Source organism: Heterodontus francisci, chromosome 1, assembly GCF_036365525.1.
Source record: "Heterodontus francisci isolate sHetFra1 chromosome 1, sHetFra1.hap1, whole genome shotgun sequence".
NCBI lineage: Eukaryota > Metazoa > Chordata > Chondrichthyes > Heterodontiformes > Heterodontidae > Heterodontus > Heterodontus francisci.
Window position 1 is genome coordinate 273,666,070 of NC_090371.1, and position 14,623 is coordinate 273,680,692.

At 41.9% G+C, this 14,623-nt stretch overlaps 1 protein-coding gene across 2 annotated transcripts in view; it reads left to right on the forward strand.

Moving 5' to 3' along the window:
• ppp2cb (protein phosphatase 2, catalytic subunit, beta isozyme) overlaps positions 1 to 14,623 on the forward strand; it is a 32,202-nt gene that overhangs the window by 15,552 nt on the left and 2,027 nt on the right. For both annotated transcript variants that reach the window (XM_068045295.1, XM_068045304.1), the window contains exons 2-6: positions 3,509 to 3,718; positions 3,917 to 4,090; positions 9,537 to 9,626; positions 11,846 to 12,007; positions 13,445 to 13,563. In XM_068045295.1, the coding sequence (XP_067901396.1) occupies positions 3,509 to 3,718; positions 3,917 to 4,090; positions 9,537 to 9,626; positions 11,846 to 12,007; positions 13,445 to 13,563 (755 nt within the window). The remainder of the gene's footprint in view (positions 1 to 3,508; positions 3,719 to 3,916; positions 4,091 to 9,536; positions 9,627 to 11,845; positions 12,008 to 13,444; positions 13,564 to 14,623) is intronic.

Below are 14,623 nucleotides of genomic sequence, written 5' to 3' on the forward strand. Positions count from 1 at the left end.
ACGAGTGTCTGCAGAGTCTCATCGACAGGATTGCGACTGCCTGCAATGAATTTGGCCTAACCATCAGCCTCAGGAAAACTAACATCGTGGAACAGGACGTCAGAAATGCTCCATTCATCAATATCGGCGACCATGCTCTGCAAGTGGTTCAAGAGCTCACCTACCTAGGCTCAACTATCACCAGTAACCTGTCTCTAGATGCAGAAATCAACAAGCGCATGGGAAAAGCTTCCACTGCTATGTCCAGACTGGCCAAGAGAGTGTGGGAAAATGGTGTACTGACACTGAACACAAAAGTCCGAGTATATCAAGCCTGTGTCCTTAGTACCTTGCCGTACGGCAGCGAGGTCTGGACAACGTATGTCAGCCAAGAGCGACGTCTCAATTCATTCCATCTCCACTGCCTCCGGAGAATCCTTGGCATCAGGTGGCAGGACCGTATCTCCAACACAAGTCCTCGAGGTGGCCAACATCCCCAGCTTATACACACTACTGAGTCAGCGGCGCTTGAGATGGTTTGGCCATGTGAGCCGCTTGGAAGATTGCAGGATCCCCAAGGACACATTGTACAGCGAGCTCGCCACTGGTATCAGACCTACCGGCCATCCATGTCTCCGCTTTAAAGACGTCTGCAAATGCGACACGCGGTCCTGTGACATCGATCACAAGTCGTGGGAGTCAGTTGCCAGCGATCGCCAGAGCTGGCGGGCAGCCATAAAGGCAAGGCTAAAGTGTGGCGAGTCGAAGAGACAGCAGTTGACACGAAAAAAGACAGAAGCGCGAGGGGAGAGCCAACTGTGTAACATCCCCGACAACCAATTTTTTTTCTGCAGCACCTGTGGAAGAGTCTGTCACTCTAGTATTGGCCTTTTAGCCACTCCAGGCGCTGCTCCCAAACCACTGACCACCTCCAGGCGCTCACCCATTGTCTCCTGAGACAAGGAGGCCAAAGAAGAAGTTGTTGGAGGAAAGTGTACTTCATCCAAGACTGGATGTCAGGCAAGCAGTCTGACAGCACAGGTTCTGCTACTCACTGCCTTAATCAACTGATACATTGAGAGTGCAATATTCTTAATCCACCACCTCAAATTGCTCCTGTCCCTGTGAATACCAGTGACTGGTTTACTCCCAGTCTAAACGCAGTTAACTGATCTCAGTCAGGGGCATATAGCCTCAGTGCTTGCCAGTATTTTACCCTGATTTGTGAGCATAGTAAAGTTCAAATGAACATCCTGAATCTTCATTGAAATCTTAGTGACATATAGGCAATATATGTTGAGCACATCATTATCCTTGTAAATAAGGCTAATGGAGCTATTTGGTACGGTGGTTTAGAAAATGGCCTTTCAGCTCTGGATATTGGTTTCAGATCCAATTTAGGCTGTTGGGATGGAAATCCCTTTGGTCTGTTGATCCCTCGAGTCCAACAACTGCATTGAGTGAAGATTGGAGCAACTTTGGCTTCTGGAATGGGACTAAATCATTTAGCTCCTCAAGTCTTCCCTACCATCTTGTTCATGGTCGTCTTTTTTTAATCCCAGTTCCCTTCCATTTCAGCCTTGAAAGGTGACCTTACAGAGGTGTAATATGATAACCAGTATAGAATACAAACTCCAAAATATTACTTTTAAACGAAACTGTGACAGCTGGACCAGGACAGACAGGTTTACCAGTAAACTCCAAATTTAGGACTGATGTAAGGAACATTTTTATGCAGGACAAACAGCATATGGAATGTGGGGAAAAACCCTTGTCTGCATTATTTTAAAAAAAAAACCCAGCAGGATGCAGTGTTTGGTGTAATGTGGATGAATGAGCTGAGTGTCCTTCATCTAAATCTACGCTGAATCCCCCACTATCAACATCCTAGGGGCTACCATTGACCAGAAACTGAACTGGAGTAGCCATATAAATACCAGGGCTACAACAGCAGGTCAGAGGCTAGGAATCCTGCAGTGAGTGACTCACCTCCTGACTCCCCAAAGCCTGTCCATCTACAAGGCACAAGTCAGGAGTGTGATGGAATACTCTCCACTTGTCTGGATGGGTGCAGCTCCGACAACACAAGAAGCTCGACACCATGCAGGACAAGGCAGCCCGCTTGATTGGCACCCCATCCACAAACATTCACTCCCTCCATCACCGACGCACAGTGGCAGCAGTGTGTACCATCTACAAGATGCACTGCAGCAATGCACCAAGGCTCCTTTAGACAGCACCTTCCAAACCCGCAACCTCTACTGACTAGAAGGACAAGAGCAGCAAATGCATGGGAACACCACCACCTGCAAGTTCCCCTCCAAGTCACACACCATCCTGATTTGGAACTATATCATCATTCCTTCACTGTCGCTGGGTCAAAATCCTGGAACTCCCTTCCTAACAGCACTGTGGGTGCACCTACCCCACATGGACTGCAGCAGTTCAAGAAGGCAGCTCACCACCATCTTCTCAAGGGCAATTAGGGGTGGGCAATAAATGTTGGCCTGGCCAGTGACACCCACATCCCATGAATGAATTTTTAAAAAAACTTACAAAATGGGTTAGGGCACTCACCAGTTAAAACCGTGCATGATTTGCAACATTTCTCCTACAAGCCACAGGCTGTCTGATTTAGAAAATAGAAAAATATAGTATTGTGGGGGTACTCTTGAGGTCCCTCTAAGGTGCATTATTTGGATAGAGTCAAGGGAGCTTTACACTGCACCTAACTGCTACACCAGACATCGATTTTCCTTGAATGGAAGGTTTTCCATTTTCCCCAGCACTCGTGCCCCAATACAAAATCCTGTTTTAAGTGTGATGGCTTGTTGGAACATCAGCATCCTGAGCTATGTAATGGAAGGAGCATGTTCACTTGCATCCTCGTACCCACACCCCTACTGGCCTTGTCTGTTGTGTTGCCTTCCGGAGCTGCACAGAAGAAACCAGCTTCTAGGACTGCCCTTGTCCATCTCCCAATAATATCCCTCGAGGGTGCAGACATGGAGCTGACAACTAGTGGAAAAATTGGGAGATTTTAAAATCCAGTACAAGTTCTAAAATGGCTCCTCTTTGTTGTCCACTGCTGATTTTATAGCAATTAAATAGGATTGTATTGATTTTTCATTTGGCTACCTTTATTGGAGAAGTTACAACATAAAATCATTAAACTATTGTTTTGATTAACACTAGCTTATATTGGATGATCAGATACTTTTATTGTTACTCATGTCAGCTGTACTCGCAAGTAGTTAAAAGTGAATGTATTCTCATGCTACCAACAGCTGTTTATTCCCCTCTTTTTTTTTAAAAGGGTTGCTAGTTTATTAGATTCCACGGAAGAGGAAATACATCAAGCATAATTCTCTAAGGTCCTCATTGGAATAGCAACTCGATTTGTGGTTCTTTGAGATGTGCTAGAGAAACTATTTATGTGCTGTAGTAATTAGCTTTAACATAAGACAGTTTATAACTCGATGTTTTCCTGGCTTTAGTAAATGAAACTTCCTTGTTTTTGCTTCCATAGGCTAAAGAAATTCTTACAAAAGAATCAAATGTACAGGAGGTGCGATGTCCCGTCACAGTGTGTGGTGATGTCCACGGACAGTTTCATGATCTCATGGAACTGTTCAGAATTGGGGGCAAATCCCCAGATACCAATTACCTTTTCATGGGAGATTATGTTGACAGAGGTTATTACTCAGTTGAAACTGTCACATTACTTGTAGCATTAAAGGTATGATATTTCCTTTCCCTACTTACAGTAGGCTGCCTTATGTATTCTGTACTTGTTGACTCTTCCCTAGTGCTCACCTGGCGAATTCTCTGACCTGTTTGAAGTACTAAAAACTTGTTCATATTCAGTTATACCTTGTTCTAACATACAGCCACTGGGAACATTGCTGAAAATTAATTACTACATTTCTTTAAACAGGTTCGTTATCGGGAACGTATCACAATATTAAGAGGGAACCATGAAAGCAGACAGATCACACAAGTATATGGGTTTTACGATGAATGCCTAAGGAAATATGGAAATGCTAGCGTTTGGAAATACTTTACAGATCTGTTTGATTATCTCCCTTTGACAGCCTTAGTGGATGGTCAAGTGAGTAAAATCTGTTCTCGTGCATTTCCATTTGTCATAAAAGTTTCATGAAGTAGCTTTACCTTGAGAATGCTGTGACAATCAGATGTGCTTTTCTCCTACTGTCAATAACAAATTCAAATATAAAGGTCCACGACTCTGTAATGAAATAGATTTTCAAGGGAGTCTGGAGATTTGGTATCTGGTTACGTGCCTCCTATTCTTGTTAAGTTAGCCTGACAGCTCATTCAGTACATTTGTTGGTGTCCTAATCTCCTAAAATGCTGCTTAATTTTAAATGATAGGTTTTTATCCTAACTATTTAGTCATAGAGTTATATAGCACAGAAACAGGCCCTTCGACCCATCGTGTCCATGCTGGCCAACGAGCACCTATTTATTCTAATCCCATTTTCCAGCACTTGGCCCGTAGCCTTGTATGCTATGGCGTTTCAAGTGCTCATCTAAATACTTAAATGTTGTGAGGGTTCCTGCCTCTACCACCCCTGCAGGCAGTATGTTCCAGATTCCAACCTCTGGGTGAAAAGATTTTTCCTCAAATCCCCTCTAAACCTCCCTGTGCCTTGCCTTTTAAATCTATGCCCCCTGGTTATTGTCCCTTCCACTAAGGGAAAACTTTTCTTCCTATCTATGCCCCTCATAATTTTGTTTACCTCAATCAGGATTCCCCCCCCCCCCCCCTCATCCTTCTCTGCTGTAAGGTAAACAACCCTAGCCTATCCAGTCTCTCTTCATAGCTGAAATGCTCTAGCCCAGGCAACATCCTGGTGAATCTCCTCTACACCCTCTCTAGTGCAGTCACATCCTTCCTATAGTGTGGCGACCAGAACTGTACACAGTACTCCAGCTCTGGCCTAACTAACATTTTATACAGCTCTGTCATAACCTCCCTTCTCTCGTATTCTATGCCTCGACTAATAAAGGCAAATATCCCATATGCCTTCCTAACCACCTTATCTACCTGTGCTGCTGCCTTCAGTGATCTATGGACAAGTACACCAAGGTCCCTCTGACCCTCTACTTCCAAGGGCCCTACCGTCCACTGTATATTCCCTGGCCTTGTTAGTCCTCCCAAATTGCATCACCTCACTTCTCAGGATTAAATTCCATTTGCCACTGCTCCGCCCATCTTACCAGTCCATTTATATCCTGTAATCTAAGGCTTTCCTCCTCACTATTTACGACACCACCAAATTTCTCGTCATCTGCGAGCTTACTGATCATACCTCCCATATTCATGTCTAAATCATTAATGTACACTACAAACAGCAAGTGTCCCAGCACCGATCCCTACGGTGGACCACTGGTCACAGGCTTCCACTCGCAAAAAAAACCCCTCGACCATCACCCTCTGCCTCCTGCCACTAAGGCAATTTTGGATCCAATTTGCCAAATTGCCCTGGATCCCATGGGCTCTTACCTTCTTGACCAATCTCCCATGCGGGATCTTTATCAAAAGCCTTACTGAAGTCCATGTAGACGACATCAACTGCTTTACTCTCATCTACACACCTAGTCACCTCCTCGAAAAATTCGATCAAATTTGTTCGACATGATCTCATCATCCTCATCCTCCTCCTCTTCCCTAAGCCATGCTGACTATCCTTGATTAATCCCTGCCTCTCCAGGTGATTTAATCCTGTCCCTCAGATGTTTTTCCAATAGCTTCCCTACTACTGATAGACTCGCTGGCCTGTAATTACCTGGTTTATCCCTACTACCCTTCTTGAATAATGGTACCACATTCGCTGTCCTCCAATCCTCTGGCACCTCTCCTGTGGCCAGAGAGGATTTGAAAATTTGTGTCTGAGCCCCCGCAATCTCCTCCCTTGCTTCACATAGCAGCCTGGGATACATCTCATCTGGGCCCAGGGATTTATCCACTTTTAAGCCCACTAATACCACCTCCCTATCAATGCTAGCTTGTTCTAGTATATCACAATCCCCCTCCCTGATCTCTACACCTACATCATGCCTCTCCATAGTGAACACAGATGAAAAGTAATTATTTAAAACCTCACCTACGTCCTCCAGCTCCACACACAGATTGCCACTTTGGGCCCTACTCTTGCCCTCGTTATCCTCTTGCCCTTAATATACTTATAAAACGCCTTGGGATTTTCCTTTATCCTGCCCGCCAGTGTTTTTTCAGCCCCCTCTTCACTCTCCTAATTACTTTAAGTACCCCCAATTCAAAATTCACCATCTGCCGTGGAATAAATAGTTCTAGACTGTTCTGATGTCTTTAATGGTTAAGCTGTACCGTATAACTAATTACTCGGGAGGGTGCGGATGTTTGCTTTCACAAGAAAACAGTTCTTCTAAGCCCTTTGTTTGCTTTCAGAGTAGGTGAATTTATCATATGGATTTTAGCCAATCGCTTCCCTTGCAACACTTCGATTTATGTAGTGGATTTAACTTGGGATGTCCCAAAATACCTTGTAGAGGCTTAATCAGATAACTAGATGCAAAGCCAAAGAAGGAGACACCAGAAAGGGCTTGGTCAAGGAGGTGGGTTTTAAGAACTGTCTATTTAGAGGAGAGATGGAGGGGTTTAGGGAGGGAATTCCAGAGCATAGAGCCTAGACAGCTGAAGATGTAGCCACCAATGAGGAGGATACACAGGACAGCAAGGTCTCTGAAACATGGAGTTCCAGAGGGTAAAAGGTAACCTTTATGTAGGGGCGGAAGATGTTGGTTTGGTTCTTAATGAATACTTTGCATCTGTCTTCACAAAAGAGGGGGATGATGCAGATATTGTAGTTGAGGAGGAGTGTGAAGTATTAGATGTGATAAACATAGGGAGAGAGGAAGTATTAATGGGATTAGCATCCTTGAAAGTTGATAAATCACCAGGGCCAGATGAAATGTACCCTAGGCTGTTAAAAGAAGTGGGAGAGGAAGTAGCAGAAGGTCTGACCATCATTTTCCAGCCCTCATTGGATACAGGTGTGCCGAGAACTGCTCATGTTGTACCTCTGTTTAAAAAGGGAGTGAGGGATAGACTGAATAATTACAGGTGAGTCAGTCTAACCTCAGTAGTGGCAAATTATTGGTATCTATTCTGAGAGATGGGATAAACTGTCACTTAGGCACAGGTTAATCAAGGATGGTCAGCATAGATTTGTTAAGGGAAGATCTTGTTTGACCAACATGATCGAATTTTCTGAAGAAGTTACAAGGAAGATAGATGAAGGTAGTGCAGTTGATGTGGTCTACATGGATTTTAGCAAGGCTTTTGACAAGGTACCACATGGCAGACTGGTTTTTAAAAAAAAATCCCATGGGATCCAGGGAAATGCAGCAAGGTGGATACAAAATTGGCTCAGTGGCAAGAAACAAAGGGTAATTGACTGGTGTTTTAGTGACTGGAGAGCTGTTTCCAGTGGCGTTCCGCAGGGTTCAGTACTGTGTTGCCTGCTTTTTGTGGTATATATTAACAATTTGCAAGGTTAATGTAGGGGGCATGAACAAGAAGTTTGCAGATGACACAAAGATTGGCCATGTGGTGGATAGCTGTAGGCTGCAGGAAGATATTGATGGTCTGGTCAGATGGGTAGAAAAGTGGCAAATGGAATTCAGCCTGGAGAAGTGTGAGGTGATTCAATTGGGGAGGTCAAACAAGGCAAAGGAATACACAATTAATGGGAAAATACTGAGAAGTGTAGAGGAAGTGAGGGACCTTAGAGTGAAAGTCCACATATTCTTGAAGGTAACAGGACAGGTTGATAAGGTGGTTAAGAAGACATATGGAATCTTTTCCTTTTTCACCAAGAGAGAGTATAAGAGCAGGGAGGTTATGCTGGAACTGTATAAATCATTGGTTAGGCCACAATTGAGTACTGTGTGCAGTTCTGGTCACCTCATTACAGAAAGGATGTAATTGCATTAGAGAGGATACAGAGGAGAATTATGAGGTTGCTGCCAGGACTGGGACAATGCAGCCATGAGGAAAGATTGGATAGGCTGTGATTGTTCTCCTTGGAACAGAGAAGGCTGAGGGGAGATCTGATTGAAATGTACAAAATATTGAGGGGGCTGGATAGAGTGGAGGTGAAGGGTCTATTCATCTTAGCAGAGAGGTCTGTGACGAGGAGGCATAGATTTAAAGTGATTGGTAGAAAAATTAGAGGGGAGATGAGGAACAGTTTTTTTCACCCAGAGGGTGGTGGGGGGCTGGAACTCACTGCCTGAAAGGGTAGTTGAGGCAGAAACCCTCAACTCATTCAAAAGAAGTCTGGATATGCACCTCAAGTGCTGTAATCTGCAGGGCTGCGGACCAAATGCTGGAAGGTGGGATTAGAATAGGTGGGTTGTTTTATGGCTGGCACAGCCACAATGGGTCAAGTGGCTGCTTCTGTGCCTTTAAACTTTCTATGATTCTAGGGGGGAGGGGAGCGTGGTGTGGGGTTGATAGAGAGGAAAGCCCAACAAGGGATTTAAACACTAGGATCAGAACGTTAAATTGGAGGCATTGTGGGACCTGGAGCCAGTGTCGGTTAGCAAGGACAGGTGATGAGAGACTAGGATTCGGTATAAAAACAAAACCTGCTGGAAATACTCAGCAGGTCTGGCAGCGTCTGTGGAGAGAGAAGCAGAGTTAACGTTTCGGGTCAGTGACCTTTTATCAGAACTCAGTTCACTGACCTGAAACGTTAACTCTGCTTCTCTCTCCATAGATGCTGCCAGACTTGCTGAGGATTTCCAGCATCTGCAGTATTTTGCTTCTATATTAGAGCAGGATTTGGTGTCAGATAGGATATGGACAGCAGTTTTCTTTTTTTTGCAGAGTTTGAAAAGTGGATGATGGGGAAGGGAAGCATTGGAATATTTGAATCTGGGGGTGACAAAGACATGGGTGATGGTTTCAACAGCATATGAGCAGAAGCAAGGGATGTTATGGAGGTGGCAGCTGGCACTTTAATTGGAGGCAAAGAGGGATATGAATTTGGGAGGTGTCATTCAAGGAGTAGTCAACAGAATAACTAACACCCTGTCTTAAGTAGGCTGGTAGGTTTACATGCACAAGTGGGTTCAAGAAGAAGTTCTCCTCAACATCATTTCGGCTTGGTGTTGCCCAAGAAACAGTGCCCAACTCTCGTTTCCATTTAGTGAGTAAATGAGCCCAGAGGCTTAACTTTGCCTAGTTGTTGTACAGGTTTTTTTCTATGTTCTTGTAAACGCAGTAAAACCAAGAAGGATTTTTAAAAAAGACAATTAAAAGACTAGCTTTTTGAAATTTCAAACTTGCAATCAAAATTAATTTGAATACGGTGTAGGTAAAGCAGTTCATTCTGCAGCCTTTATAGGAAATTAAGGCCGTATGTGTAGTACAATTTGTATACTTTTGAAAATTTTTATTTTGCAGCTCTGTATAGGATTTTGTTTTCAGTGTACCCTGTTCAAATGAATACTGTGTTCACTTATTGATGATTTGGCATCCACAGATATTCTGTCTGCATGGTGGCCTCTCTCCATCCATAGACACATTGGATCATATTCGAGCCTTGGATCGTCTGCAGGAGGTGCCTCACGAGGTGAGCTCCCTGTGGTGGTGTTTGGTCGCCATTGATGCACCACCTCAAAAAAAAATACTATTGCAAGAAATTGAAAGATTGGCGCACTGAGTCATCCTCCTTAATTGCCTTTGGCCCAGTGTTAAGAACTTACAATTGTAATGGATGGCAACATTCACTTTTATAGTCAGTGGAGAAAGTGTTAACTTGATAGTGCCACATTTTTGGAGGAAAGGGGAGGGACTGTTGTTTTCTCTGGAATGTTGCAAACACTGTGTGTATGGGCAGCCACACTCAACAATGTTCCATTTCATATTGTTCTGTCCAAACTCTCAATGCTTTGCAACTATTTTACTTTTAACAGTTTATTGAATTGGGCCATGTTGAATGTATCCTCTGCTGTAGTCAAATCAAAGTGTCGCTGTACAATAATTTCTCAGTGTAAATAAATTTTCTGATCATATTTAAAGATATTGTCTGATAGGCCAAAGCTTAGACTGATGTAAACATATCAGGATTATACCAGTGCAATACAATGTTTTTCCTATTAAGAAAATCACTTAAATTATCCCCCAAGTCTTGTTTTGTAGTGGGATTTCCTCTCATATTAAAATACAAACTATTGCACAGTAGAGTTTAGCTGACAGGAAACACAGCAGTAAAAGCTTCACTTTTTCTTTGAAAGGGAATAACCTTCCCTGTATTGTGGACACTGTTATTTATATTTAATGGAATTTTCAATAGTGATCATAAATAGGAAATGGTTATTAGGCTCAATAACATGATCTTTTTGATGGATCCACCTCACCAACCCAGCTTTTACCATATTCCTCAGTCCCAGAAACCTGTCCAGCTGGCACTTCTAATTGCTGATATTGCCTGACCTTGTAATTTATTCCCGAAATCTATTGCCATTTGGCTGAAAAAAAGTTACATATGATTTTTCCTGTTCCTAATTGATTTTTTTTTTAAAGTCCTGAAAGCTATTGGTTTGGATCAATTTTAATTCCCTTCATAAGTTTGAAACCTAGTAGGTGAGCACCTCGAGGCCTGCTTTTATAAAGAAAAGAAGCCAATTTTCTTTATCTTATAATACTTAGATCATCTTTGTCACTCATCTCTACCCTTTCAAAGGCAGCAATATCTTTGATTAAACTTTTTCCATCTGTAAAGATAACTAGGTACTATATTGACCTTGTTTTAATACTAGAGCTAAGCTCATTCATTAAAGTCTGCACTGTCCCTGTAACTGTAACTCTTGTGCTTTGTAAATTGCACAATGGTTTCATTTACGTTTGGTTCATTGTCATACCTAGCTTCATCTGCATTGAATTATATCTGCCACAGCAGTCATCTAAAATAAGTGTTGCATTATTGCTCATTACTTAACCTTCCTTCACTTCATTGTTATCTTCAAATTTGGAGATTTGCTTAAAATGCCTTTTAAGTTATTATATATTAAATGTACCAAGGATCCCCAGCCAGGCTATTTGAGATTTCTTCTGTCAAGCCTGAAAGATGCTGGGACTGCTATTGAGAAAAGATGGTCCTCTTCTGCAAAGCAGTGTTGTTGCTTCTGTTCATGCCTTTTTTTTTCTACAGGTTTTTCTTTGCTTTTAACTTCCTCTTCAGTACATTTCCATCCTCCCTCCTTTGACTCTTTTGTTGGCATGCACATCCAGGTGTACTGTGATACTTGCCCAAGTGGGCATTATACGTGTCATTTGGTCTCCCTTTTTTTTTTAAAAAGGGACAAAACAGCCAACTTTAATCCTATATTCAATGTCCACGCACAATGCCCATACTCTTCCAGCAGCTCGCTGTATAGTGGTCACTAAGTATAGGAATGACTGTCCTTCTAACTCGGACGCAAGCCAATTGTGGAGTTCTGATATCAGCTAACTCTGCACAGCCTAAGGATTGCAGCTGTGATCTTCCCGGTGTATGGCTAATTACCTGATGACAACCAAATGAGCCATCAAGGAGCTTTAAAATTGATTTTCACCTTGTCACTCTATGTGAAAATTGCTTCAAGTGTAACACCCTCCAGCTGTAATGTGAACTCCAAGTATTTTTGCATTTCACATTAGTTACACTTAACTTCATCTCATTTACTGTTTAGAGATGCAAGTTTAAAACTGATTTTTGCTAACAAGCTACACAGAAGAGCAAATGTGTATATTGTCAACAAGATTTTAGTAAGACTGTGGCTGTATGAGTCCTGTTCTCTATTCAATCAGGGTCCAATGTGCGATCTGCTGTGGTCGGATCCTGATGACCGCGGCGGTTGGGGGATTTCTCCACGAGGTGCGGGGTACACATTTGGACAAGATATTTCTGAAACGTTTAACCATGCAAATGGGCTCACTCTGGTGTCTCGGGCACATCAACTTGTAATGGAGGTGAGGGAAACTATATCTAAACTAAGATTGTACTGTGTGCTTAAATGGGAACAAATCAAACTGTAGCTTTCAGACTTAAGTAGGTTAGCATTCTATTTGTGCATCCTGCACCTCAAAGGACTGGTTTCAAAACTAGCTTATTTCAGTATAGACTTGGTTTAAAGCCATGTATCTTAAAGTGGAAACAGATAATTGCCCTGGTAATTTAACTCCAGCTAGTCTGGCTCTGTATCAATGCTGAAATCATAGGAATTGTATTAACTAAGCATCAAATCTTTCCTTCAAAAAGGAGAGCAGCTCTATTTGGCTGATATAGTTAAATATGTTCAATGCTTTCCTTTTTATCTTTGTCTTCTGAAGGTTCTGTTTTAGAATTAATTTAAAGCTGGTACAATACCCAAAAATGTGTTGTGTGGTCTTACAAATTGAAAAATTATAAAAGCTTAATGAAATAATTTGAAGTGTTGTGAGCAGATAGAACACATAGTGTGCAAAATTCCAGTCATCCTTATGACTAAGGTTTTTGGATTCTCTACACCTTGTATTCATCCCTTTAATCCAGATTACTCATGAAATGTAACAATATTACTTCATGTATTTTTAAAATAGGACTACAGAAATCACCAACTAACATGAGTTCAGACTCCGTTGACTTGGTTAGTAATGCCACAGAGTTGGCATTGAATTTAGGAAGAGGAAATGTCTGTTTTTATCAGAGGAGAACCAGATGCCTTTATTGAACAGTTCATTGATTCTTCATAGTCTGTGTAACCCACTGTGTATAAATACTGTTGACCAATCTAAATGTGATTTTGTTTAATAATTTAAACCATGAAACAGAGTAGTGAGTTTTAGGGGAGAAAAATATGCTTCCTTTAGATTTTTGAAATCTTTTAATAAACTGACATCCTTGTACAATGTACATAATGCAAAGTATTGATGGTTAAGACTGAGAAATCCATCTGTGCATACTGTCATCATAGTGTCCGTATATGAGAAAAGTAAGCTGCATTTGTCTTGTAATAGCAAACCGTTTACATGGAGTTCGTTCTAGCCTTAAGACAACTGAGTATTCTCGAAAAGCAGTGCAATTTAGATGGCTTGTGTAGTAGGTAGACTACCATTTACAAGGGGTACCTTGTGTGATCCTAGTATTTTATGGAAAGTTAGCCGAATTGTTTATAAAATGAATGACTTATTAATAGCTGTTCTTGTGTCCCCCATAATACTTTATATGCGTGACATGGTTTAGCAGACTGGTGAAGTGTTATCATGGGACTCTTAAAGATCCACTGAATTATTCAGATCCTGTAACTGAAAAGCTTTAGTGAGATAATTCTGAGCATTTAATGGGGTACTTTATTGTATCATTTGTAGAAGGAATTATGTGTATTGTGTCTGCAAAATGTTAAAAATCTTCCATTTGTTAAATCCCAGGGATACAACTGGTGCCATGATCGAAATGTGGTAACAATATTCAGTGCTCCAAATTATTGTTATCGCTGTGGTAACCAAGCTGCTATTATGGAGCTAGATGACACACTGAAGTATTCCTTGTAAGTATAATGAAATCCAAATTTTAAGAATATTTTAACATACACATGTGTTTCAGGCGGTGCATTAATTATCAATGATCCCCCCCCCCCCCCCCCACTATAAAACTTGTCCAGTTTTAGCAAAAGGCTGAAAAAGTTTGGTTTGAAAATCTAAACAGACTTCCTGTGTAACTTGGCATCTTTCAGCACTATATTTAGCATATATTCTTGCAGTAAAAGCTTCCCATTTTTATATCTGGTAACTAGGTAAATCCCATGAGCCCTTTAGATACTTGTGCCCATTTTTACTTCGTTTTACACAATGGCCCAGGGATGTATCGAGTCATACTCCTTCATACATGTGATGCATGTTCAAGTTTACATTTCTCATTGGATCAACACCAGACATGTCCAGAACTTCTCTGCGGGAGTAAATGTCATTGAGTAGCCACCTTTTAGTTCCTCTGCACCACCAAGCAACTAATGGCAGAGTAATGTAGAAGTGTCATGTGTACAAGAAGAGCAACGATGGAAAAAATAACTAAAACTGAAGCATTATAAAATTGACTTTACCTTTATTAAAAACTCCCTAGCCTTTGTATTCAAACTGTCTGACAGGGACAAATGTTTGAGCTGGGAGGGGTCAATTACACCCACCCTGAAACATTCCCGAATTGAATGGGATTTTCTGAAACAAAAAGTATAAAGTGGAAACCTCATCACTTGATTATTCTCATCCTGAACCCATCAAGAGACACTTTTGAATTGAATGGGTGTGAAGTAGCCATAACCTAGGTCATTGTTGGTCACCACAGGGAGGGAGATCCACATTACCCAACAGAGACAAAGGTGTGAAATCATTTTTGACCTTAAAGGTAGATCCCTGAAGAGAGAGGGGGAGATACTGAGGAAGAAGCCTCAGCAAGAAGTTTGTTTCCAGCTCAGGGATTGGGAGAAATCCAGCAAGCCAGAGGGAGAGAATTCAACAGGTTTGCCGTGACCCCCAATAGTTACCTCACATACAAGCACTTATTCCTTTTCCTCTCTATCTGACTCTTTGCGTGTGCGCAAGTGCGGTTGT